Below are 24,911 nucleotides of genomic sequence, written 5' to 3'. Positions count from 1 at the left end.
AGCTCCGTGGCAGATTTGGGGGACAGAAAGTAAATGAGACATGTCATCTTCCCCAAACTAGTAGAAAAACCCTTGGCCCATGGAGTTGGTTCTGCCTCTGTTTTGTTTTTTTTTGGGGGGGGAGAGACCTTTGAATTTTCTAGACCCCCCTGCTCCCCGCTCTTGGTTGCCTGGTGGTGGTTTCCCCTAAGCACTGACCAGGACTGTTTTCAAGCTCATTGTCCTGCTGTGGCTAGAAACAAAAAGCAGCCCGGGAACAAGTCTGCCTGGCGCATGCTTGCCTCTGCTATTAAGTCAGCCCCCTGTGGGGCTTCCTGCCCTCTGCCCTCTCCCCAGCTCAGCCCAGGAAGGATGACTGGTTCTCCCTTGACCAGGCCACGGTGGATTTCTCCATGGAGAGCTTATCTCCTCCTACACCTGTCCCGCCTCTGGCAGCTCGCCTCCTGGCTACCATGCCTCCCCTCCAGCCCTTCCTCCCTGCCACTGCCCTCTCTGAGGTAGCCCTGCCTAGCCCAGGGACCACAGGCACAGATTATGAGCGGGACAGCAGGTGCTTGATTTGCCAGCGGTGACCTCGGCTGGCGGAGGTAGAAATCTGATGGTGAGCAGAGGAAGCCACTAGGATGGCAGCTTCTGCCTTCTCTCCCTCCCTGCGTCCTCTCACACCCTGCCACGGAGCAGGAGGGAAAGCAGCCAGGTTCCCAGCCCCAGAGAGAGTCGCTGCCTTCAGAGGGGGTGAGCACCCCCAAAGTCATTTCCCACTCATATCTCTGAGCAGTTGTGCACAGTGAGGAACCTGCTCTCACTTGCTCAGTCTCTCTGTCCCTAGGATACTTGATAGATTGTTCAGGAAGCATGCTGGCCCTGAGGAAGTATGTGGTGTGGACCTGTGTCTTCTTCTATAAGGAAGGGCCCCGTGAGAGTCTGTGTGGGTTCGAGGGTGACCGGCTTGGATTTGGGGGCCTGGAGAATCAGTAACTAAAGTATGTGAAGGAAGAGAAGCCAAAGTCCCTGAATTCTACACGGGGGACAAATTGAGTTACAAGAGGGTGCTTCTGACGGTGCCGTTTACATAGTCCAGGAAAAGAGGCCTTGTGAGCTTTTGTCTCCAGAATGTGTTAGCATGTGCTCAGTACTCATGAGGTACTAAGTGGGAGCTGGCCAGCCAGATGGACAAAATAGCCTCTCCAGGTCCCTTCCAGCCACACCGACCAGCAGGGAGCCCTGTGTGGACATAGCCATGGCCACCAGGGAACCAGGGCTGGGACGACCGTGGCATGGAGGGTCTCTGGCTTTTCTGTTTGTGTGGTTTGCCTTGGTGGGACGAACAGGCTCGTCTTTCCTGCTGTATGTGCAGCTGAGCTGACACTCCAGGCCCGAGACCACCTTGAGCTGAGCTGAATACGGCCCTGCGTAAGGAATGAGAAGGGGAGACTGTGCCCCCTCTTCCCATACCTTCCTCATGTCTGAGAACTGACCAGGGTGGGTGGAGGTGGTCTGGGAAATACAGCGTTAGTGGTTTTGAACTTGCCTGAGAATCTCTGAGCTGCAAGAGGCATTGTCAGCTGCTCGGTTACACCTCTGATCTTAGAAAGTACAGATGCTGCAGGGACCCCAGAAATATTTCTTCCTTCTCTATGGGGGCTTCATAATACTGAAGACCCAGGGGATAAAAGGGCTTGTGTTAGCCAGGCTCTGATTGAATAGGCTTAGACTTAGGATCGTTGATTCTCCCCTTGAGAATAGTTCTCCCCAGCTGTCTGTAGGGATGACAGGGGCTGGGGAACCTCTGGAGATCTGAGGGGAAGGGAGTTAGTAACCTGCTTGTGTCTAGGGTCTCTACCTGTGCACCACTGGCATAACACTAGGAATCTAGTCATGATCAGATCACAGGAGACAGAGCACAAAGAGGAGAGGCAACTTTGCCTCTCTCTGATTTGAGCTGTCATGCTTATAGTCTCCTGCTCGGCTTTCATCAATACTGATGTGTAGATGAAGGACAGAGTGGCCCTTTGTTAGTGTTCCTCACACCCTCCTTTTTCATAGGAGGAGAGCTGTGAAAAGGTTGTCACACATCTAGACTAGGTTCCAGGGCTGGCTGATGTCAAAGAGTGGGAGGTGTGGGGTATGAGAGGCAGCCCGGGTCTGAGCCATGCTGTGGCCCAGAGGAGGATTTATGCAGAAAGGACACCCAGCATGGAGCACACCTGCAGCTGGAGTTCATGTCTCTCCTGTGGCTAGAGAGATGGTGTTGCCCTTTCCCAGATTCTAATGTGACAAGAAGGACTTGGGAGGAGGTCTGAACCCCAAGAACAAGCAAGGAAGGAAGGAAAAGAAAAAGGAAGTGTGGATAGTAGTAATTGCAGGGAGAGTCACCACATGTGGCAAAGAAGGGAGAGAAGAAGAGAGGCAGACAGAAAGGAAACATAAGGAAAGGAAGCTGGGAGGCTGCACGTAGTGGACAGGAAAGGCCAGCAGAAGACTGGGGGCTTACAAGATAGCTCAGAGTGGAGGCTGCTCTCTCCCTGTGGTTGGTCTGGGTGTCTGAACTACAGCAGGTATGACAAAACTTGATTTAGGAGTGAAGATGTGGACAGGCCACTCTGTGCCACTGCTGGACAGGGCCCAGATGCCTGCCCACCTCTTGAGACCAGGGTTCCAAAGCTGGACCCAGCTGGTGCTCTTTAGGCCTGTCTAGGTGGCATTCCCCTGAGCCCCGTGCTGGCGCTGGGGTCTGGGTGATTTGGTGTGCGTCCCCCTCTCTCCTCATGCTCATCCTTGCCTGGGTGCATGCCGGGGGCTTCAAGCCACACAGACCATGAGAAGAAAATGAAACGCGCCCTGGGCTTCATTCTCTTCCTGCCCCCATGGCTGTGTGTTCATTGGCTGTGATCCATCTGGGCCAGGCCATGATGCTTGGGGAAGCTTCTGATTTCTGGGCTCCATCTCTTCATTGGGCTGCCTGCCGTGCACCGGGCTGCCTGCTGGGGGGGGCCACGTGTACAGACCGGGTGCCCCCAAACCAACCAGACTCGGCTACTTTACATTTCCCTCTCAGCGCCTCCCACGTTACCCCCAACCACCGTGGGTGCCACGGGCATTCTGGGCAGCACTGACGCTACTGCCCTTGCTGCCACCAGTGAAGCAACAACGGTCCCCATCATCCCAACTGTGGCACCCACCACCACCACCACCACCACCACCGTGGCCACAACTACAGCCACTGCAGCCACCACCACCACCACCACGGAGAGCCCTCCCACCACTACCACGGGAACTAAGATTCAGGAATCCGGTACTGCGCGCCGCCCCTCCTCACCCACCTCCCCAACTGTATCAAGAGTCCAGCCCCCAGGCTCCTCCAGCTGGGAGCAGGCGCTGGGATGGTGGTCCCCAGCCCCTCCCTGCCCTTTCCTAGCCAGACTCACACTTGACTGGACTCTTGGCCCATAGACTAAAGGCCCAGAGCCCCGACCCCTCACATCCTCTCACATCCTGCCTCAGTTTCCCTCAGCCTGACTCAGATCCCTGTACTCAACAGGTCAAACTCCCTGGATAGGAACTCCCGGGGTCCAGATGGCAAGGCTGCCACAATCATACGTTGAGCAGTCAACTCAGGGCTGGGTCCACCAGGGAGGAAAAGGAAAGGATCTGATGCCCCAAAACTGGCCTGAGAGAGCTTCTAGCTCCATTGTGTCCGCACCCAGCCCTGCAGGATGGAGGCCCAGGAGTGAGAAGTGTCTGGCAAATGGGCAGTGGCCATCACACCAAGCAGCAGTGTCTCAGGAAGCCCAGCCCCTTTCTTGGCCCCTTGCTTTCAAGAAACTCTTGGCATCTTTTCTTTTAGAAAGTCAGAGCTTTCGGGAATTAGTACTGCCAGAGTTGTTCCATCCAATGCCAGGACTAATCATTCCTGCATCTCGCTACCGGGCCTGGGAGCCCTGCTCTTTAGACTTCTTAGTACTGAGTATCAAAGTTGCATTACCACACAGGGAAGGCTCTCAAGCTTTCTGAGTGCAAAGGTCAGATGCAAAAAGCAGCGGCTAGTAGAAAGCTCCACAGAACTCTCCTTGGGCAGTGATAGACTGACCCATAGACTTACCCCTTCACTGCCTCTGCTTCCTGAGCAAGTCCCTCCCCTTTCCCAGCCTCACTGCCTCCCACCTGCCCACTTCTCTCAGCTCTTAAAAGCAGGTAGTTTGCACCCATGAGTATGTTTAGGTACGTTCTATGGTACTGAGTGGGCTGTAAGGAGAGGCAGGTGATGCACAGCTGATGTGGTGCTCCTTAGAGCTTGGGAGCATGGATTTGCTTCAAAGGTTCAATATGTAGAATTTAAGCAGCATGCAACTTTAGGGAAAAGTCTGCTGAGGATTCATTTATGAGACTCCTAGAGGCTGCCGGCGGTAATTTGATGACTGATGTTCTGGTGGGGGGTGGGAGGGGAGGGTATTTCCTGCACCAAAGCCGAGCTTTGAGTCCTTATGGTGCTTTGAGTTCACAGCAGTGTGCCAAGAGTGAATCTTGCCTTCTGGAAAGATCAGCCTTGCTGTCAGGCAGCACTGGCTCCTATGACTCACACCCCAAGTTTCCACCATGTCTGAGATGCTCCAGAGGACCTGGCCATGGTCCTGATCTTAGTGGAGACATTCTCTCAAGCATCCCGGCTGCCTTCCATCCTGTCACCCGCTCTTTCTGTCTTATCTTGTCTTATACCCTAAGAAAAATGTTTCCCAAGTTTCCCTTTTCAGAATGAGCTCAACCTTTTTCTTTGACCTCAATGTCCTTTTTAGATGTCAGGGATAGTCTTCAACTCCCATACCTGAAGTTAGAGGACAAGACATGCTCCTTGACTGCCCTTCCTGGTTTTATAGTTTCCCAGGCCTTCTCATTCCTCTTCTGTTGAACTTTCCAGCTCTTTGGTAGTCATCATCTTGACCTTTCTTTGACCTTACCTTCCTTTGATGCCCACCTCCAAACCACTCAACCTTTTCTAAAAACACTCCACCTTTATTCCCTTAAAGACAAAGCCAGATTGGGGTCAATATTATTTTGGAACCCCAAACTCCTGGATTATTGTAGAGTCTAGAGCTAAAGGGGACGAAAGTCAGATCTCCAAATTGTGGCTAATTAGAACTCATTCCCACTAACAAGAGCCTTGAACCTCCAAGGAGCAGGAGCTGAAAGCTGCCAGGGTGATTGAAATGAAACATCTGGCAGAGGAACGGAGACCCCCTCGGGCAGGCGCGGTGCTGCCATCAATGGAACCTCTTCCTTGGCCTCTCCCCTAACATGCATCCTGTTCACCTGGGGCAAGCAGCACTTGACAGGATTGTAGTAGAAAAGACACTTCTTTGAAGTGAAAATCAGGGAATCTTTTATCACTTCCCCAGCCCTGCAGACTCCATCATGTGTCAAACAGATAATGAATAAATGCATCACCAATTTACTCTATTCATTTATTTTTGACAAGTGAGTTGGTGACAGCGCCCCCCCTTGCATGCTAATAAAATATACAGGAGTCACACTTGTAAAGTCTTTGAAATACAAGGCTTCATGCTAGTCCTCTACTATTAAATCTTTGCTGGAAAAAATGGGGTAATCAGACTGCTGGGACTTTGGAAAAAGTGATTACGTTTGAAGATTAGTGACATGCTCCTGTACACAGGCTGTTTTCAAAAAGCCCTGTGCCTTTGATAAAGTGGCTCCCAGTGCATAGGAGCTGGGTAATGATTGTCCTCTGTGTTGCAGGGAAACCCACCCTCACAGGCTCTGTAGAGCTGAGAAGCCAACCAACAGGGTTCTTCTGATGTCGGGACCACTGAGGGTGGAGGGCTGAGTGTCGAGGAGGTTTCTTCTCTTGGTCCAGTCTAGCCCATGAGAGGATGGAGGAAGGGTTTACATTGTTTGAACTTGGGATTCTTGGTCCCAACTCGCCCTGAGGCAATCTAAGGCTCTTGTCCAGGTCACCCCCATTCTCATGAACCAAGAGCAGCCTTCGGGGTCCTGAAACCAGGGTTCTGTGTCACGACCACCATTCTCTAGAAGCCCCTGGGCTTCCCGTGTTTGGTCCTGTCTTTCTTATGTATCTCATGACTCTTGCTTGATTTTCCTGGAGATCAAAACCACATGCCAGGCGAGCATGCTACCATCATATGGCATCCCAAGCCCTCCATCTTCCTTGACTTGAAAGATAACCTCTTCGTCCTGTAGAATGCCAAAGGGGAAGGGGAAGAAGCCTGTCCGATCTCCCCCTCTGCTAGCATCCTGATACTGATCAAGGAGGCTGGTGTCCTGGCCCCTAGCCTTGTGTTGTTCAGTCTGACAAAGGCTGTAAGAAGGAAGTCAGCCCAAATTAGGGCCTCAAACGATATGGATCAGAGTCCATTCTTATTCCCAGCCCTTGCTGTGTGGACACAGACAGTTTCTACCTCTTGTTTGCATACCAGGCCTCTGCCCGTTTCTGGATGCCTACTCTGGCCTGGCCACCTGGGCTGCAGCTTGGAGCTCTGTCAGGCCCTGTGCACAGGCATTTGTGACTCTGCCCTTTCTCAGCTGATGGTGTGAGTGTGCATGTGAGTATGTGCACCTGCGCGTGTCTCCCATGCCTCCTCCCTCCTCATCACTAACCCCTCTTCTAACCCATCCACCAGCCCCCGACGAACAGTCCATATGGAACGTCACGGTGCTCCCCAACAGTAAATGGGCCAACATCACCTGGAAGCACAATTTCGGGCCCGGAACTGACTTTGTGGTTGAGTACATCGACAGTAAGCATTGCTGCGTGGGTGGCGGCGGCTATGGCAGGCGCGGGTAGTGGTAGACGCCATTAAGGGGATCCTGTGAACTCCCCGAGGCTCAGTGAGGCCTTTTAGCCAGGCTTAATTAAAGCCTAATGAAATCAATACGTGTTTCGATAGCAGCTAGGTGGGAGGAACAGGGTCTAGAAGGAAGGGGCTTCTGAAGCCATTAGTGCTGTGGAGGACCCGTGGAATGGGTTCTTTGCCCATTTCCTGCCCAGGATGAGAGTTCTGAGTAACCCCAAAGGAAGCCAAGCCTCACCCCTGAATCGATCTCCTGATTCAACAGTCTGTGTGTTCTGAGGTCTGCAGTGGACAGGCCAAGCCAGTTCACGGGTGAGCCATCAGTAGAGACAGAGACCACAGCCACTAGTCCCACACGGGTGGCTTGGGAGACTCCCTAGACTGCAGCGTGGGGTCAAGGCCTGTGCTGTGAGCAATGAAGCCAATAACCCAGCCAGAAAGGGCAAAAGCCAGTACTGAGGTCTCGGTGGCTCGAGGAAAATCCAGAATCCATATTCACGGTCTAGATGTGTTCAGCTTCCTGCCACATAGGCACATGCTTCTCCGATGTGTCACCTTAGTGAGATCAGGAGTAAGTGCCAAGGAGCTGGATTCTGCGTTGTCTCCAGTAACCCTGTGGAGGCTCACTGGCACTCTGCCTGTCCCTGTGAAAACCCCCCAAAGGAACTGAAGCAGCTGTCAGGCCTGGAGGTCAGGGAAGCCGGACATGATAGGTTTAGTGCAAAGAGTGGTAAGGGAGGAGAACTTTAAAAAGAGAACTCAGCTTCATCAGTAAAATGGGCGTGGTGTGAGAGTGGGTGCTGCATGATGGGTCAGGTGGGGCTGCCTGGTTTGCGCGGTGGACTGGACCCGCGGTCCCCTCCCCCCACCCTTTCTACCTTTGGCAGGTGACCAGGAATCTAGGTCCTGACTCCAGCTCCTGGTGCCTGGTTGTAGGCTGACCGAGGTTTCTGTTCCCCAGGCAACCATACGAAAAAAACTGTCCCTGTTAAGGCCCAGGCCCAGCCTATACAGCTGACAGACCTCTATCCCGGGATGACTTACACATTGCGGGTTTATTCCCGGGACAACGAGGGTATCAGCAGTACCGCCATCACCTTTATGACCAGTACAGGTGAGAGGGGACCCGGCCTGGCCATCCCCTGACAGCATGGAGCCTCTCATCTTCATCCCAGTTTCCTGCTTGTCTCTTTTCCCTGGAAAGAGGACTTCATCTCCCCATCCCCACCTTGCATGGTGTGTCTAAGGCCCCCCAGAAAGCTGGGGACCCAAGTGCATGCACAGCCCAGAGCAAACTGCAGTCCTGAGCCTGTGGGGCTGAGCTGGGATTGGAAGGGAACAAAGGATTGTATAATGAGGCCTGGGAACGCTGGCTCCCCCACCGTGCCTGAAACAAAGGGGCTTGGAGCATGTGTCCCCCATCACAGTGAGGGGATCTGGGGGCGAGTCTTGTAGCCCGCTCCACCCCACGTGCTCAGGGGCTTGCTTCCTCCCTGCAAGAGTAGGAGATAGGGCCATCCCCGGGAGCTCCATCCAGAAACTTGCCCAGGAACCAAACCTGGGATCCCTGCACAAGTCACTGCATTGCCACCCTCGCTCATCTGTGAGACAGAATTCCAGTAAGTGACACAACTTGTTTAGGGCTTTGTTGTTATTTTTTGTCTCAAGTGTTTCATGCCTAAAAGTAAGTAGGGGAAAAAATTGCTGGCTCTGAGGGCCTTGACTAGAAGGAGAAGCTTCGCTGTGCATCAGATGAACAGGCTGACCAGGGCTCAGACCTGGCACAAGGTTCAGAACTCTCTCTGCTGGAGGGGTGGCTGGGAGTCTAGAGACTGCCAAGCACTTGCTTATCTGAGGGTTTGCGTGTAGCTTTAAAATTGGACAGAGGGGCAGTCAGGGGGCCTGTATGCTAAAGCCTGGAGCTACAGGAGAGGGGAGGGAAAGAGATTAAGAGAGAAAAGGATCAGGCCCAGCCTCTAGGGATGTTCTAATCAGATGCAGGTTATTAAACACACAGGGTAGGGAACAAACCACAATGATTTAGATGAATTTCTGGATGTTGATTTGAATATTCATGACCTCCCCATGCCTGGCCAGGCAAAGCTGAGGCTGATGCTGGTACCCCGCATCTTGGGACTCACTGCCCATCTGTGCTACTGTCTCCCCTCCTAGCCCAGTCTCTCCCCCTCAGTCTTCCTCCCCACACTGTCACCTGTCCCGTGCAATTCTACGCTCTTGGGGGTGACCCCGCTTGACAGAGACTGAGCCAATTGAGGCAGGATATCAGAGTGAGCATCTAGGCTATCCTGTCACAGGGAGCCAGGCTGCTGGACAGTTAGGTGACCCCGTAGAGCAGAGGGGTGGAGTCTGCCCCAGTTGGGGGGGGGTCCCGTACTCTCTCTCACTGGTACATGCATTTCTGAGGTCAGAAGCAAAGCTTGAGGATAGAGGCCCATTTTTGAGAATGCTGGGAACGTATCAGAGTCAGCTTTTGGGTGTGGCTGTAGGTCAGAGTGGGAAAAAATAAAAACAGAGAGAACACAACCACTCCCATGAAGATATCCTCATCTTCAAGGAGCCAAGGTCACAGTATGGAGAAAGCTCACAGTGCTGTTGTGTGCTCCTGAACAGTGACCTAAGTACTCGTTGCTCTTCTATCCTGGGCCTGGAGAGAGTCCATGTGTCCTGCTTTCAGAGCAGTTGAGACAAGCTAGAGCAGGCAGGCTCGTGGCCCTGTCCCCGAGTTCAGATTGTTCATGTCCTTCCCAGGCTCATTGGAAATTAGTGTACAAAACACATGGGGAGAGAAAACATTTTCACCTTCTGAAGCTGTGTGTCCAGGTCCTTCAGGAACACAATTTTCTGTGGGTGGACTCTAGAGTCAAGTTCACACAACTCCAGGTCCCTGTGTTTCACCAAAGCAAGAATTTGTGAGCATCTCTTGTCCCCTACCACCTGCGGTCCAGGCAACCACAGGCCAAGACTTTCCTCTGCTGACCACATGCTGCTGTGGTTTGGGAAGGAAATGGAAGGGACCACCCGGGGGAACACTAACGGGTTCTCTGACCTTCACCAGAACATCCTATTGGGAAGCTAATAACCTCCTTGAAGCTTTTGAAGCCAAAGAAACCTGAAGGGCTATAAACACCTAACCTTAGACTCTTAGAGGCCCATCTGGGCCTCCCTACTGAGATAGGATGTATGGACAGGGTGAAGCAGCGTCTGGTGCATGCTAACAGCTGACCAGAAGTCAGGCTGCTGCTCAGACCTCAGGGAAGCAGGGAGGGACTGTGGGACAGACAGACAGGTATGGAGGGAGAAGCAACATGGTGCTTAAGAGCAGATGAGCCACATTGTATGTGAAACAAGGACACCCCTCTTACACTTCTAGAATACATTGGACAACTGGCCTATCTTCTCTGGTCAAGCCAGATTCCTCCCAGTTAGAAGTCGGTGGTATTGCCTACCTGCCAGGTGAATTTCCCCAGGGGTCACAGTGTGTGGTGTGGACAGTTGTACACCAAGGCTTTCCTGTGCTTGCCAGGCTAGGGGAGAGGACCATGTTCTGGCATCCATCCCCAGCCGCTCACGGTGGTGAATGGAAATTCTGCCAGTCTGATACTGTTGGGCTCATTAGGAACCTCAGAGCCAGATTAGCAGATCGATTGAGTGTGGCACTGGCAGGGAAATAAAATTACTCTGGAGCCCAGCTGCAGCACCTTCCTCTCAGACTCCAAGATCGTTCTGACTTCAATTTCGTTAAAAACTGTATCCCTTGGATGGGGTATAGATCCTACTTTTTTGTGCCAGTACTGGGACTTGAACTCAGGGCCTGATCTCTGTCTCTTAGGGTTTTTTTGTTGCTGTTGTTCAAGGTTAGCACTCTACCACTTGAGTCACAGCTCCAGCTCTACTTCTGGTTTTGTTCTGATTTTTCTTCTGGTTAATTGGAGATAAGAGTCTCACAGACTTCTGCTCTGGCTGGCTTTGAGTTGGGAACCTCAGATCTCAGCGAAGATTACAGGTATAAGCCACCAGCATCCAGTCCCACTTGCTTCAGAACAGTCTTTTGTGCCCAGACTTCACAGAAGGCTTTTGGCCTTTCCAGTCACAACTGAAAGGCCACCCGGACTCCACTCTGGCACTGGCAGGACCAGAATGCTACATTTGCTTTTTAAATTGCCCATGTGGCCACTCTTCCTGGGGTCATGACCTTCTTTCCCAAGAGTGAAGCTATATCATGGAGGAGCCGCTGGGGTATTAGAGCAGGCACCAGCAAGATGAGGCTCAAGTGAATCGCTACAGAAATGCAGACCAGTGTTGGTGCAAAAGATAGGCACCACCTTGTACTCACAAGTGAAGGATCCAGTGTCCAGGCATGATGGGTGACAAGCTTGGATCTGTGTGACCAACACCTGGTATGGAGAGGGGGCCTAGAATGGGGTTCCAGGCTGACCATGTTCCACTGGAATGAAAGTGATCGCTTAAGAGGAGTCACTGACTCCTCGTCACATGGCCAGTTTGATGCTAAGTTCACAGGAGCTCAAAAAGACCTGTTCTCCAGACTACTGGGAAACCAGTACCCAGGAAAAAGAACTTAAGTATTAATATGTATTTAAGGGTCCAGGGATGGTATGAGTTGGAGCAGCTAGAGGTGTTGTATGAGAGTAGCAGTAACACCAGGTCTCGCTGTGCCCATGGGTACCGATAGGCCTGACCTGAGGGTCTGTCCAGAGCAGAGCATGCCTGAATGTGAGCCCTGTGGAGGGGGCCATGGCAGCCCCGGTGGGTGGGAAGAGTGGGAGCCCCGGCAGAGGCAGGGCGCTGGACCCACAGGTCATAGAAATGAAAAATAGGGTTACCAGCTGGAAGTCAGGGCACAGTGTCCGGCGCAGAAGTAGGGGTGGGACAGGTGGCTGGCGATGGCAGCTGAAACATTGTCCCTGGAGGCGAGGAACGGGCTCAGGGGACCCATAGGCACATGGGCGAGGAGGAGGAAGGAGCTCGCAGGAGCGCCGCAGGGCATGACAGCTGAGACGTCTGGCTGGCATTGAGCCTCACTTAATGCTGAGGAGGAGAGCCCTCCCGGGCGCAGAGCGGGGTGGCTGCAGAGGTGGTGAGGGCTGGGGGGCTCTGAGGCATTGGTGGAGTGGAGAAGCCACACAGAGCAGGGCAGCCGCCCAGGGGGACAGTGAGGGAGGAGTAGAAAGCTTGCTGGACCCTAGGCTGTGACATCCAGCAGAATGATGAGTGACCAAGTGACACTGTGATTGGCCTGACTACGGTTTTTGCCAGGGACTCACGGCAAAAACCAAGCTGAGTGCCAGGATGACACAAAAGTTTGGAAGGGGGAGGGAGCAGTTAGGTAGCAGCAGCCCCTGGAGCCAGGGGGAGGGAGGGGGCTGAGCAGAGGGAAGGAAGTGCAGGGCTCATCCTCCACACAAATGTGGGGTGTCCACCATTCCAGGTCCACCCTGCCCGGCTGTGTGCCCAGCCCCAGGGAATGGGGCAAACCCAACAGCAGCTTGCCTGTGGGCACAGGGAGATGGGATGCAGAGGAGCTCGGACAAGCCAGACGGCCTGCAGTCACACCCCCCACCCTACCACTTCTGGGCTCTGTGACCTTGAGCAAGCATTTCCTCATCTGCCAAATAAGGATTGAAAATCAAAGCCTGCCTCATGAGGTTGTGGCGTTGTGGCGAGAACTGAACTCATGTCTGAGAAAATAATTAAGAATGGCCACGGAACTGTGTGTAAGGAGAAATGAGTACTGGTAGTCATGCAGCAAATGGTTATATGTGCTGAGTGCTGAGAAAAAGACAAACCAGGACTCTTTGTTAGAGCGTGGCTAGTTGGGCGGGGGGGGGGGGGGGGGGGGGGGGTCAGATTGCTAAAGAGCCTGGCAGCTCTGGACGGGAAGTGTAGCTTTCTTACAACAGCAGTGAGATGCTTTGGAGGGTTGAAATGAGGTGGTGTTTTGATCCTGTGGGGGGATTTGAAGACCATGTCTGATGAGGTGCGGGGGCAGGCATGGAAACCTATGTAGATGGGAGAAATCCCGGCCATGTGTCCATGGACTTGTCCACTGCTTTGTGGGTGAGGCTCCTCTGGGCAGTCCGAGTGCCAGGAGCTCAGAAGCACTTTCTCATCAATCCTAGCCCTCCCAAGCCTGAACCCCAGTCATGGGCCATCTTGGAATCATCAGAGGCTCCTGCCCTTGGACCTTCTGCATGCCCTTCAAGCCACAAAGGGTCTTGGAGAGGGGTCCCTGCATGGATAGAGAAGTTGATTGTCATAGAGCAGGGAGAAGCAAGCGGCTTGTCATGCTCACCAGCGGCGTCTCCCTGTGTGAATCGTCTATTAGTGACTGGCCCGAGCAGGAGGCCTACCATCACTGGCCTATCTAGAGTCCCCAGGCCTGGGTGGTGGTTGTCAGGAATCTGGGGAGACATGCAGAGGCTCAGGGTTCCCTGGACCTTCACCTGGTCCAGGGCCCTCTGCCAAAAGCTGGTTGGCTTCAGGGCCGTGCTGTGGGGCAAGGATGCTGCTTTGCGACCACGCGGGACATTCTGACGGCAGGTTGTGCAGTGTGGTCGCAGCCTGGCTCTCTGAGCTCATTCACCCAAAATTGTGCTTCTGTGGGCCTCCCTGGCCTCTGCCAGCCCCGCTAGGCTGTGGCCAGCACTCACGTTTGCAAGAATGCCATGCTCACCCCAGGATTCCGCCTGCTGCTGCTTCTCTGCTTCCATGCACCCTGCACCCCTGTCCTTGGCCTCTTTTCTGACCTTTTACCCGCGCTCTGTCCGTTTTCTTTATGTCCCTCGAGCAAGTTGGGTAAGAAGTAACTGCACCCCTCACACATCCCTCCCTCCCTCCCCATGCACTCACCGGTGTGCTTCCCACCCTCCCTGCCAGCTTACACCAACAACCACACCGACATTGCCACCCAGGGCTGGTTCATCGGACTCATGTGTGCCATCGCCCTCCTGGTGCTGATCCTACTCATCGTCTGCTTCATCAAGAGGAGCCGAGGTGGCAAATACCCAGGTGAGATGGAAGAACGGGTCAGAAGCAAGCCTTCCTGTGAGTCCCCACATCCCAGCCAGGTCTGGGGTACTGTCCTTGATTCTCCATGTTGGAACTCTGGTCCTGGGGCTGCTCTCTGCCTCTTAGAGCTGCTAGCAGGTGCTTGAGTTAATTGCATTCTCCCAGGGTGGGGCACAGGCTGTCCAGAGAGTTCCAGAAGAGGAGCCTGGGCAGGATGAAGGCTAAACCTATACCAGGCTCAGCAGCTCCTCAGGTGGGCAAGGAAGAGCTGAGGGGTGGCCTGCTGTGGTAGGACCCCATGGCGCTCTTAAGTGGCCCTAGATGGTCCTAAAGTAGTATCACAGAGTCATTTCCAACAGCATCTCTGCACTTGGGACTGTGAGCTGGGGGTCAGCTAGGGAAAAGTTGGTGGGCTCCTATCATACAATAAAATAAAAAGAAAAGGGATCTGGGGAAAGTGAGTTGTTAGAGTGGCTGCCTGGCAAGCAGAAGGCCCTGAGTTCAATCCCCAGTACTGGAAAAAAAAATCCTCCAGGCCAGACAAACCAAGGTCAAGGTAAGGGACCTCTGGCTTTCTTGTTCCTGAAAATATTGATTTTCAGCCATCTGCCTGTAATGCAGGGGTAGGGTGTCAGGAGACACAGTAATGGATGGCGAAAATGAGAACACAAGTCCTGCTGGGCTATAGAATGAACTCACTCCTTACCAGACACCTGCCACTCCTCAGATGCTCTCTCCTCCCCCTCTGTACGAACAGATCCTCCCCGCCCCAACCCCTAAAACAATACAAAGGAAATGGAGAGAGAAGATGTTTACTTCCCTCCTCTGTCAGGTATCCACAGACCCAAGGATCCTGAAGCCAGGCCTCTGCTTATGTGAGGGAGGTGGGGAATTACCGCTCCTTAATGGCTCTCTGCTGTGTTTGTTGCCTCTGGTTTGTTTTCTGTAAGAGTACAGGAGAGGCCTGGCCTTCCTGTGATGTCCAGACTCAGGCAGACGCACTGAGTCTTTTTCTCTTTCCCAAGTAGAACTAGACACCTGGGGAATGTGTCAGATAAACTCTGAGCCTGTCTTGGCCCCTTCAGACAGTGCACAGATAGTGATCACAGCTAGTTCTCTTCCTTCAACTTCAGAATAAGCCCCTGGGCTGGTACATCAGAAAGAGGAGTGAGCAGGAGCCTGGATTCATCCTCAATCGCATCTTCCTGCAGATGCTGATTAGCTCTGGGACCCATTACATCAGGACCTCAGTTATCTACCTAAATTGGGGGTGATTATTTAGCTCTATGAGAGGTGTTAGGGGTGCTGGGGGAGACTTAACTGCATGGCATTGCTCTACTCAAAGGGAAGAGCTATAGTCAGCAGCACAGGCCTTGGTTGGCTGTGTATATGTGTTTGGAAGAGGGAGCAGGCTGACAAGTGGCATCTAAACAGAAGAACACTGCTGTCTCACAGATGGAGGAAGTGTCCGTCATCCCAGGCCACTGCTACGGACCTGTGCAGAAACACCAGTCCTTCACCCTTGAGGAGGGAGCTAGCATTATGGACATAGGAAGTATATACAAATCATAATAATGAGCGGAATAAGAAAGGAATAGGGCTGGGAAGGTGGCTCAGTGGTAGAGCGCTTGCCTTGCGTGCATGAGGCCCTGGGTTCGATTCCTCAGCACCATATAAGCAAAAGGAAAAAAGCCAGAAGTGGCGCTGTGGCTCAAGTGGTAGAGCACTAGCCTTGAGCTGAAGAGCTGAGGGACAGCGCCCAGGCCCAGAGTTCAGGCCCCACGACCGGACCCCCAAAAAAGGAAGAAAGAAAGAAAGAAAGAAGGAAGGAAGGAGGAAGGAAGGAATAAGGAACAAAGAATTCAGGATCCTAACTCTTTGGTGTTTGGGGAAAGCTCCATGGAGAGGTGGAGGGGATTTGACTCATTAAGTGAGATGCAAAAACCCTTGGGGTGGGCTGGGAAGCTGGCTCAGTGCCTTGCATGCCTGAGGCCCTGGGTTCGATTCCTTAGCACCACATAAGCAGAAAAGCCCGGAAGTGGCATTGTGGCTCACATGGTAAGATGCTAGCTTTGAGCTGAAGAGCTGAGGGACAGTGCCCAGGCCCAGAGTTCAAGCCCCACAACCGACAAAAACAAAAACCAAAACCACCTGGGGTGAAGAGGAGACAGAATCAATGTGGTGAAGGGGGCTTTCCTAAAAGAGCGGGTGTCATGGACCCAGGGTGCTGTCTTTTGGCTCTCCACTCAGCAGAGTCCTGGAGAGCAGGCCGTGCTTCTTAATCATTACTTCTGTCTTTGCTTCCCTCACTGACAAAGTGCGAGAGAAGAAGGATGTTCCCCTGGGCCCCGAAGACCCCAAAGAAGAGGATGGGTCCTTTGACTACAGGTGTGTAACCGCCTTCCTCCCCTATCCGGTAGCTGTCCCTAGCTCCCTGGGGAGGCCTTCAGCCCCCTGGCTGAAGTCCTTGCATCCATATCCTCGCTCTCTGGCTTGTGGCCTCTGTGTCTGGTGGCAGCACCTGGCAGAGGGGACAGCTCAAAGAGGCTGCGTGTGGTGAGCATGCCAGGCTGCCCCGACACACACCTGCCCTCATTCATTCACATGCAGACCCCAATGCTCTTGTTTGTGTCTTTCCACTTCTGTACTTTGTGAGCAAACCCTGAGTCCTTCTCTGCCTGTACTTCGCCCTTAACTTGGGTTAACAACAGAGGGAAGCTGTATTGTCCTAAAGCCTTGGTCTTCGTAAAGCCTTGGCCCCTTCCTCAGGAATCAGGAGATCAAGCATCAGTAACCAGGTATCCTGGTTCCCAGATGGGAGGGCAGAGGCCCACGCCTCTGAGTGACTGGCTGGAAAACCCATGCTCACCCCTCTGCGAGTTAGTGGAATTGCTGGAGAGGACAGGGCCTGACTGGTAGCTACTCCATGTCTGTATCCCACCCCACCAACCCCAGATCTTTACTAGCCTTTGATTCTGGGTCAACAGAGTTAAGCTGTTTGAGTGGCAGGTGCATTCAAGCCCACATGGGGTGGGGGAGATGTCTGATCAGAGCCCTCCTCCCCCAGCTCTACCAGGCTACTGTCTTAGCCCAGGTCACTCCCATCCTCACCTAACCTCTCCTTGTGCCTTCTGGGCCTCTGCCGTCCTGCCTGTAAGCAGCCTGGAAGGCAGGACCAGAGCAATAGGTGGTAGAGCCACTGCCCACGCAGGAGCCCGTCCGGCAGCTCATGGACCACAGCTGTCCATCCAAGATCCCCTCAGTCAAAGGGCAAGCACAGAGGCCTTCCTCTTCTTCCTGGCTGTCCTCATTTCCCCAGCAGAGTCCAGCTTCCCCAGGGGCTGAGAACCATTCCTGGCGGTCAGTGTCAAAGGCCATAGGTTTTTCTCTCTCCAGAAACCTTGGTGTAACTCACGGAGCAGTGAGGTTGGGGCTGGGCACCCTGCACTAGGACATGCTGCCTCCCCGCATGCCTCCTCTGGAGGACCCCTGACTCCCACATACACACAAGCATGCCTACACAGAGCATGCCCAGCACGATCCACGCGTGCACTCCTGCACAGAGCATGCCCAGCCCAGCGCACATGGGCATGCATGCACAAGCACATACACACTGATGTGCTTTGACTCTGGGGGCTCTTCAGCCATCCCTCTAGAGCCTCCATTTGAATGAACCTGAGTCCCAAACTGGGGGAAGACAAAATGATAAGGAAATAGAGGCTCCCCTCATCATCCCCGGCTGTGTTGTTTGCCCTCTCCCTGGGGGAGGGGCTCTGCCTCTCCTGCGTCTGACTTCCTGTTCTTAGCGGGCTGACAGGTGGTTAGACTAGGCTACCTTTTGCTCAGGCTTCTGTGATGGAGTTTCTTCTAGACTGAGGTCCCCCTGCCCCCTCACGCTAAAGGCTTCCCCGCTGGGCCATCTCTGTCCGGTGATTGCATTTCGCTGAGATGCCTGGCACCGGGGTGGGAATTCCCACAGTCACCTCACACTATCCATGCACCACGCGGGGGGAGAAAGAAAGAGCCCGGGAAAAGATGGACAGCCGGCATTGAGAGCCCCCTAGTTCGTAGAGCCCCACTTGTGCCCAGACACAGTGCAGCCCTGGAGATGCCCTCATCTCGCTGGCCACTGATCCCCCCCAGCACAGAGTGAGGTGCATGAATGGGCTGCACAGAGGGAGTGGGCTGATGGCTTTCCACCTAGGCCCGCTCAGCACTGGCTTCTGCTCCAGGCCCTCCCCTGACATCTGACAGTCTGACGCTGGAGTGGTGACTCAGACACTTGTTTCCCCACACCCAGCAGGCTGGGAGCAGGGGAAGGCATCGTGGGTCTGTTCAGAATACCTGGCACCACTGTGGTCCCACCTGCTGGACCTCAGCCCCCCCACCACCAATGGCCCACAGCTGCCTCCAGCCCAGGAGCTCATATCACTATGAAGTGCAGCCAGGAACACCTGGTTCCCTTCACCAAACCTAAAGGGCAGCACTTCCCAGCCAGGAGGAGAGACGCTGCCTGAGCAGATGCCAGCTCAGAGAGCAGCCCTTTGTGTCCTGGGGAGCACAACGAACATCCAGAGTGGGCATCTGTGCCCCAGGGCTGATGCCACCTTACTCAGCAGCCTCCAAATTCTCCCTGCCCAGGAGGGGCTGAAGATGGGAGGTGGGGGGTTGCCAGAATCCTGCAGTGCCTTTCCACGTTGGTTTCTCAGTGCGTCTCCATACTCCCTTCCCTCCCACCACCCCACTTCTTTTATTTGCTAGGTACCTATTTGCCGATAAGCCAAGTATCTGCTAAACCACGTTATCTACAGAAGCAGTGTAGAGACAGGGAGAGGTCTGTCCCCTTACATCCTGGCTCTTTGGGAGATCAGCGCCTTCCCCTAGAGTCACAGGTCACGGATGGTCCACCTTGATGGATTTAACCTGTGGCCAGGTCACAAGGTCACAGGTGGTGACACACAGGCCTGGAGCTCCCCATCCTGACTCTTGCCATCCCACACAGTAGCCCTGCCTCATGAAAAGAACCCCAGCCCAGCTACAAGCCCACACCAGAGCCCCACCTCACCTTGGGGAAATTGAGTGTCCTCTCTCTGGGCCCGTTTCCCTTTTGCAGAAGGGAGGGTGAGGACAGGTGATCCCCCAGGTCCCATCCTCTCTGAGCTGTGCATGATGTGTTTAATGAGAAGCCACTGCCCCGGCTGGGCTGGGCTGGGCTGCTCCAGACCCTGATTCTCTGTCTCTCTCTGAGCAGCGACGAGGACAACAAGCCCTTGCAGGGCAGCCAGACCTCCCTGGACGGCACCATCAAGCAGCAGGAGAGTGACGACAGTCTGGTGGACTACGGCGAAGGGGGCGAGGGGCAGTTCAACGAGGACGGCTCCTTCATCGGCCAGTACACTGTCAAAAAGGACAAGGAGGAAACGGAAGGCAACGAGAGCTCAGAGGCCACATCGCCCGTCAACGCCATCTACTCTCTGGCCTAACGGAGCCCCACAGGGCACAGCCACTGCTTTCCGAGCGGGGGAGGGGAAAGGGGGAGATGACCGCCACCTTCAGGGACGAGGGTATCATAGGAGAGTCTCTGAAGCTGCTAGGACCAGTGACCATCCCTGCCATCCACAAACCTCCTTCCAGATGGCTCCCCACACACACACCCCTGGGTGCCACCAGTACGGGAGAGCTGGAGCTAGGACTGAGCTCGCTGGAGGCAGCCTGGTCTCTCGGCCCTGTCCCGCAGCCACCCTGGGCTTTCCCCACCCTTCCCACTTTCGGCCTCGTCACCCACTTCTGTTGGCTACGATATTTTTACTTTTGCTTTGTGCCTCTTCCCCTCCGGACCCACCGTCTTCATTTAACTTTTTTTTTCCTTTTGAAGAAGAGTCCCTGAAACAGAAGGAACAGAGTGATTCTCCCCCACCCCCAGAAGCCAGAAACAATAAAAGGATGGATCCGTAACCGAACATACAGAAAAGCTGTAGTATTCAAGCTGCCGCTGGGCCAACTTGTTTCCGAAGGATGCCTTTCTCGCCACATGCCTCCTCCCCGCGCTCCCAACCCATCTGCCTTGGCCTTGTCAGCACTGAGCCGGGCTTGGCTCCTTTCTGGAAAAATGACAGTATTTTTTTTGGCAGGGAGAGGGCAGCCGGGCCTGCTTGCCGCTCTAGTTTGGTTGGTTTTGTGCCTCGTTCTTACCCTGCCCCCTGCCTTGGAGGAGTCTGAAGGAGAAGATGGAGGAGCAGGCGCTGGAACTGCCGTGACTGGGCCTCAGGCAGAAGCAAGTCTGGGTCTGGTCCCACCTCTGGAGAGAACAGGAGTGAGTTTGGCCTCTCTTCCTTCCTTCCCATCAGCGAGACCCAAGGAGAAGATGCGAGGACCACACTCACTACGTCGGACATCCGGGCACAATGTCCCTGCTTGAGGTCCGTGCTGCAGCCCTCAGAGGTAGAATCCCGGGCCGCAGAGGCTCGGGCAGTGTGTGTCAGTGTAAAAGTACTGCTCCCCTCCACTCTCCAGCAGATGTCCTCTCCTCTGTCCATCCTGTTTGACGTGTGTGGATGGGGACCTCGCGTCCCGAGATTGACCTGTCTGTCCTTCCATTAGGGAATAATACACATCAGGGGACCCGTACTAAGTGCTGTGATGCCCCTGCCCCCGAGAAGACTCAGTGCTCCTATGCCTTATGCAGTCTGATCTGTCCCTGGACTTGCCCGCCCCACCCCCTCCCTGCACGCCTTGAGGCCTCCAATGACATCTGTCTCCAGATTGGGGGAGCCTGTGCAAGTACCCCCACAAGACCAGAAGCAGACGCTCCATGCGCTCCTGTCACCCAAAAGGAGAAACTTGCAGACACGCAGTTCTCAGCCCGGAGGTGCTGCTTTCATCCTTCCCCCACCTAACCCACTTTAAACCAAAGGTACCCGGCCTCAGTGACGCAAGGAGAGGGGGGACCTCAGCCTGGGCTCTACTGACGCTGCACCTGCAGCTCCGGGCAAGTTGTCAGAAGATGAGGCTGACTGCCAAGAGTGGATCACCCGCCACCTGCACAGCCCCCAATTCAAGCCTCCAGCTGCTGACCAGAGGCCTAGACAGGACCAGGGTTGTGTCCTTCAGAGACTTTATTCAAACATCATTTGCCACACTTTAAGCCGCAGATGTATTAGCAGTGCTTACATCACTTAATAATCATTCAGTTGAAGGTCAAGCTCAACCACACTCTCTATCTGCAGGTAAGAAACCATAGCCCAAAGCTGAGCCAGTAATGTTGCTTGAACCTGGCCCAGGCCTTGGCCGAAGTCTGCTGCCCAAGGGGTGGCTCTCATTGTGAAGGGAGACAGGGTAAACAGCAGAAGTTGGAAGAAAGCTCAGGGTCCCTCTGCGGACTCTTCTCCAACACCTGCTCAGCTAAAGCTATACTTCCCTAGAGCCTAGGCCATGAACCCCCCAAGGGAAAGGAGTGTGAATGGATTAGAGGATGGCCTTTCTAGAAAGGCCTTCAGATCTGAGCAGAGCGGTCAGTTTCCCAGGTCCTCATTCCATACTAGTGAACCCATGGCACGCACAGCAGGAGGCAGGCAGGGACTGTGACCCGTCATCCTAGCCACATAGAATGATGAGTAGAAAGACCTTGTGTCTTGAAAAGAGGTGAGGCCCCCGCTGTCCTGTGCCTCATTCCAGAAGTCCTGCCATGCTGTATACCAACGTCCCTTGTGTATGAGAAGGTTCTTGGCCCCTCTCTCTGGCTGTTGGTTCTGTGGGGAGCTGGCAGCCTCTCACCACAGCACATAATCACAGCCCTCCAGGCAGGAGCAGAACAAGGCTAAAGAATCAACTTTCCCCAAGTGAAAATGGGAACTGCCCAGAGAGATCAAGCTTTGATGTGTGTGAGAGTTGCAGGGTTGAGGAGACAGCTCCTTCCAGAAAAAGGAGAGGCCAACCTCCCATGGAGCCCTGCCAGAGTCCACCCCAGCTCAGCTGGAAAGCAGTATTGCCCAGCATGCCCCACCAGCACCCCCAAACCTACCAACAGTGATGCTGACAGTGGGCGATACCATTGGTGCTTCAGCCTGTCTGGCTGGGGGGGAGGGGAGCGGCAGAGGAGGTCATGTTGAGGGGACTCTACAAATTCCATGGATTCCGCTGCCATCCCCACTTTGTGCTCGGCCATTAGCACTGTGGCTACCTGTACCCTCATCTTCCTGTTCGTTCGTCAAATGCTCTCCAAGCATCTAGCCTGGTCCCAGGCCTGAAACCTGAATGCCATAGTGAATAAGGTCAGCTTTGACCTCTACCCTCATGGGTCTGACCTTGCTGGAACGGAGTCTTGGATCACAGTGGCCGTTGAGTTGGAAGCATTTTGTCCTCCATTGCTTAAGCTGCTGATGGAAGGGGGAGACTTCCCAGGTAGGACATGGTCCATTCTGGTCAGGACAGAGAGGTTAAGACTTGCTGGGTGGCACTGAGGAACAGAAGCTGCTTCTAGAACCTCCATCAGGGACACCTTGCCTGGGGAATTGGGAACAGGACCAGTTTTTCCCTGCCTTGCCAAATGGGAGATAGAAAGAAAGCCAAACTGGCTCGCTCCCACATCCATTACCTTTACTGGTGCAGGGCTGGAGGTAGTCGTTGGAGACAACTGGTCTACCCATTCCTAGCAAGTCCTGAGGTCTGGAAATGGTCATATGTTGGGAGTCATTCAGTCAGTACTGTTCTTACCCTGCAAGAGGCATCAGCAAAGAGACCTAGACGAAATGCATTCCAACTTTGCCTAACCAAGTCATCTTTAGGAACAGAGTGGAAACAGATCTGTGGTGTTCGTAGGACTTCTCATTGAGTCAAACCGTGTGTGAATACATGTGAATACACATGTGAGCCCACATGCACATGTGTGCACAACAGACCACAGCCTCCTTGCAGAGCACTGCCTGCCAGCAGGGACAGCACCAGATCACGACGTCAGACAAGCAGCCAAGGGGTGTGGTGGGGGCTAGGAAAAAAACCACTGGGGCTGGGCCCTATTTGGGAGATTGCTGTGGGCAGAACCTAGAGAATGATAGGAAGAGACAGAAGCTACACAGGCAACAGCTCCTTTCAGCCCCTTCCTGGAGCCCCATTCTGAGCCTGCCTGTCTGAGGGCGTCACCAATAGCTGCTTGAGAAGAAGCATGAACGTGACACATTTTTATCTGTCCTTATCTGTTTACTGGTGTTGAGGTGAAGCTTCTCAGGTCTTCTATGGGCCAGGGCTGTAGCCAGAGGCTCATTTCTCAGTGGGAGTCAGCGGGCTTCAAGGATACCAGCCTGCTTCTGCTACTTTTGGGGTAGGATGGCCCTCCATTCAGACCTTAATCCAGCAGTTTTTGCCAAACACAGACCAGACCCAGAGTTGTGGTTAGGTTTGGCCAGTTGGGCCCATAGAGTAACTTGTTTCTAATGAAGCAAAGGAACATGACCTTTTCATGATGGCTTTGGAGTAGTGGGCAGAAGGTCCCTGATTCAAAAATAATAAAAGTCAACCAAAAAAAAATACCAGGACCCAAGAGCAGAGGGCACAGCGTACCAAGAAGAGGCTCCGTGCCCCAGGAGACGAGCAAGTAGGCACTGCCTCCCTCAACCTAGACAGGTGCCACCCCACATAATTCCACACCAGATCTATAGCTGTCCCCACAATGCACAGCCCAAAGCCAGGAAGCGCCCTTGATGTTCCTCCTTGGAAGGGGCCTTTCTGAGATGCATTTGGGCAGGACAACCAGCCAGGGAAGCCCAAAAGTCCCACCAAACAGTGTCTCAAGTCACAGCCAAATCAATGCTGCTCTTATCAGCACATTAGTATTAACTGGCTGTTACCACAATGCAGACAATGGAAGCGAAACAGATACGAAGGCATCTAGCTTAGGTCAGAATCAGATTTCTGTAAGTGAAGGAATCTCAGAGCTGATCTAATTGAAATGAGTCATTGTACAGGCAGGGAAATGAAAACACAGCGAGGCAAGGGACTTGCTCAGACCACTGAGCTAGTGAGGGCAGGATCGGAGCTTGAACTAGGGCCTTCTGACTCCTTGTCCAGTGTTCTCACCGCAGCTGCCTCCCAGGACTCACAGGTGTTACTTAAGATCTGTCCTGCTGGTTCCCCTCCCGTACCTCTCTGCTACTTCTTCCTGTAGTACATCCCCACCCCTCCCTTAGATCAGTCTGTCTGTGATAGGCCGTGGCTATGCCAGACATGCTATTATAGGCAGCATGGGGCCAGTGGACTAGAATGGTAAGCTGATGATTTACTGTGAACCTAGACTGTACCCCCCAGGATGGTGTCTTGCTCTGACCCCCACTGGACTCTCAACACACTCTATTCCTCCGAAGTTAGGCATGACGGGCATGTCTGTCTATTCTGAGTGAATTTCAGGGTGCTGAGGCCCCAGTGGGCCCACCAAACCCACCACCCTGATATCTGCTGGGCTGAAGTCCAGCAGAGGTAAAGACTTCAGTGAAGCAATAAACACAAAAGTCTGGGTGAAATATCCGGAATTTTGCACACTACTGTTTCTTTAATTAAAAAAAAAAAGAGATGCAGATCAGGTGACTCTGACCTGCTCTTTTTTTTTTTTCCTCTGGTCCCCAAATGTGATATCCTCAGTCAGTGTTGTCCCTCTGCCCAGCCCCCTAGCTCTTTGCCAACTCTCCCTCCTCTTGAACAGAGCATCAGTCGCCTGTGACATGGCCACCTTCTGTCCTGGACCCACTTTAACTCATGCTGTACCCTGGAGGACCTCTTGCCCTGCCCCCTCCGCACCCCACATTTTCCCCCTCACCATTCCGATGTGCTAGTTTGGGTGGGAGAATTTCTTCCCTATGTCTCTGTTCCTGCACACACACAACTTGCTCTGATCTTTTGTTCCATTGTTTAAACACTTAACTCCATGGCAGATGTCATTCTAACCCTCTCACGTTGCATTCTTTCCTTTTTTCATAAGTTATTATTTCGCATTAACCAACTTCGTCAGCAACAGGTGCGTACCTGAGGGTGTTGCACACGACCTTCAGCAGG

At 53.6% G+C, this 24,911-nt stretch overlaps 1 protein-coding gene across 1 annotated transcript in view; it reads left to right on the top strand.

Moving 5' to 3' along the window:
* The window catches only part of Nfasc (neurofascin), an 82,015-nt gene extending 61,961 nt beyond the window's left edge, over positions 1 to 20,054 (top strand). Inside the window, exons 24-26 of the mRNA XM_042681680.1 lie at positions 13,740 to 13,871; positions 16,190 to 16,259; positions 19,123 to 20,054. Of these exons, the coding sequence (XP_042537614.1) occupies positions 13,740 to 13,871; positions 16,190 to 16,259; positions 19,123 to 19,354 (434 nt within the window). The 3' untranslated portion in view covers positions 19,355 to 20,054. The remainder of the gene's footprint in view (positions 1 to 13,739; positions 13,872 to 16,189; positions 16,260 to 19,122) is intronic.
* The last annotated feature ends 4,857 nt before the right edge of the window (positions 20,055 to 24,911 follow it).

This window comes from Dipodomys spectabilis, unplaced genomic scaffold (genome assembly GCF_019054845.1).
Source record: "Dipodomys spectabilis isolate Male_0828 unplaced genomic scaffold, ASM1905484v1 ptg000069l, whole genome shotgun sequence".
In the NCBI taxonomy this organism is placed as follows: domain Eukaryota; kingdom Metazoa; phylum Chordata; class Mammalia; order Rodentia; family Heteromyidae; genus Dipodomys; species Dipodomys spectabilis.
Note: the sequence above shows the minus strand (reverse complement) of the source record. Positions and strands in the feature narration are given on the sequence as shown.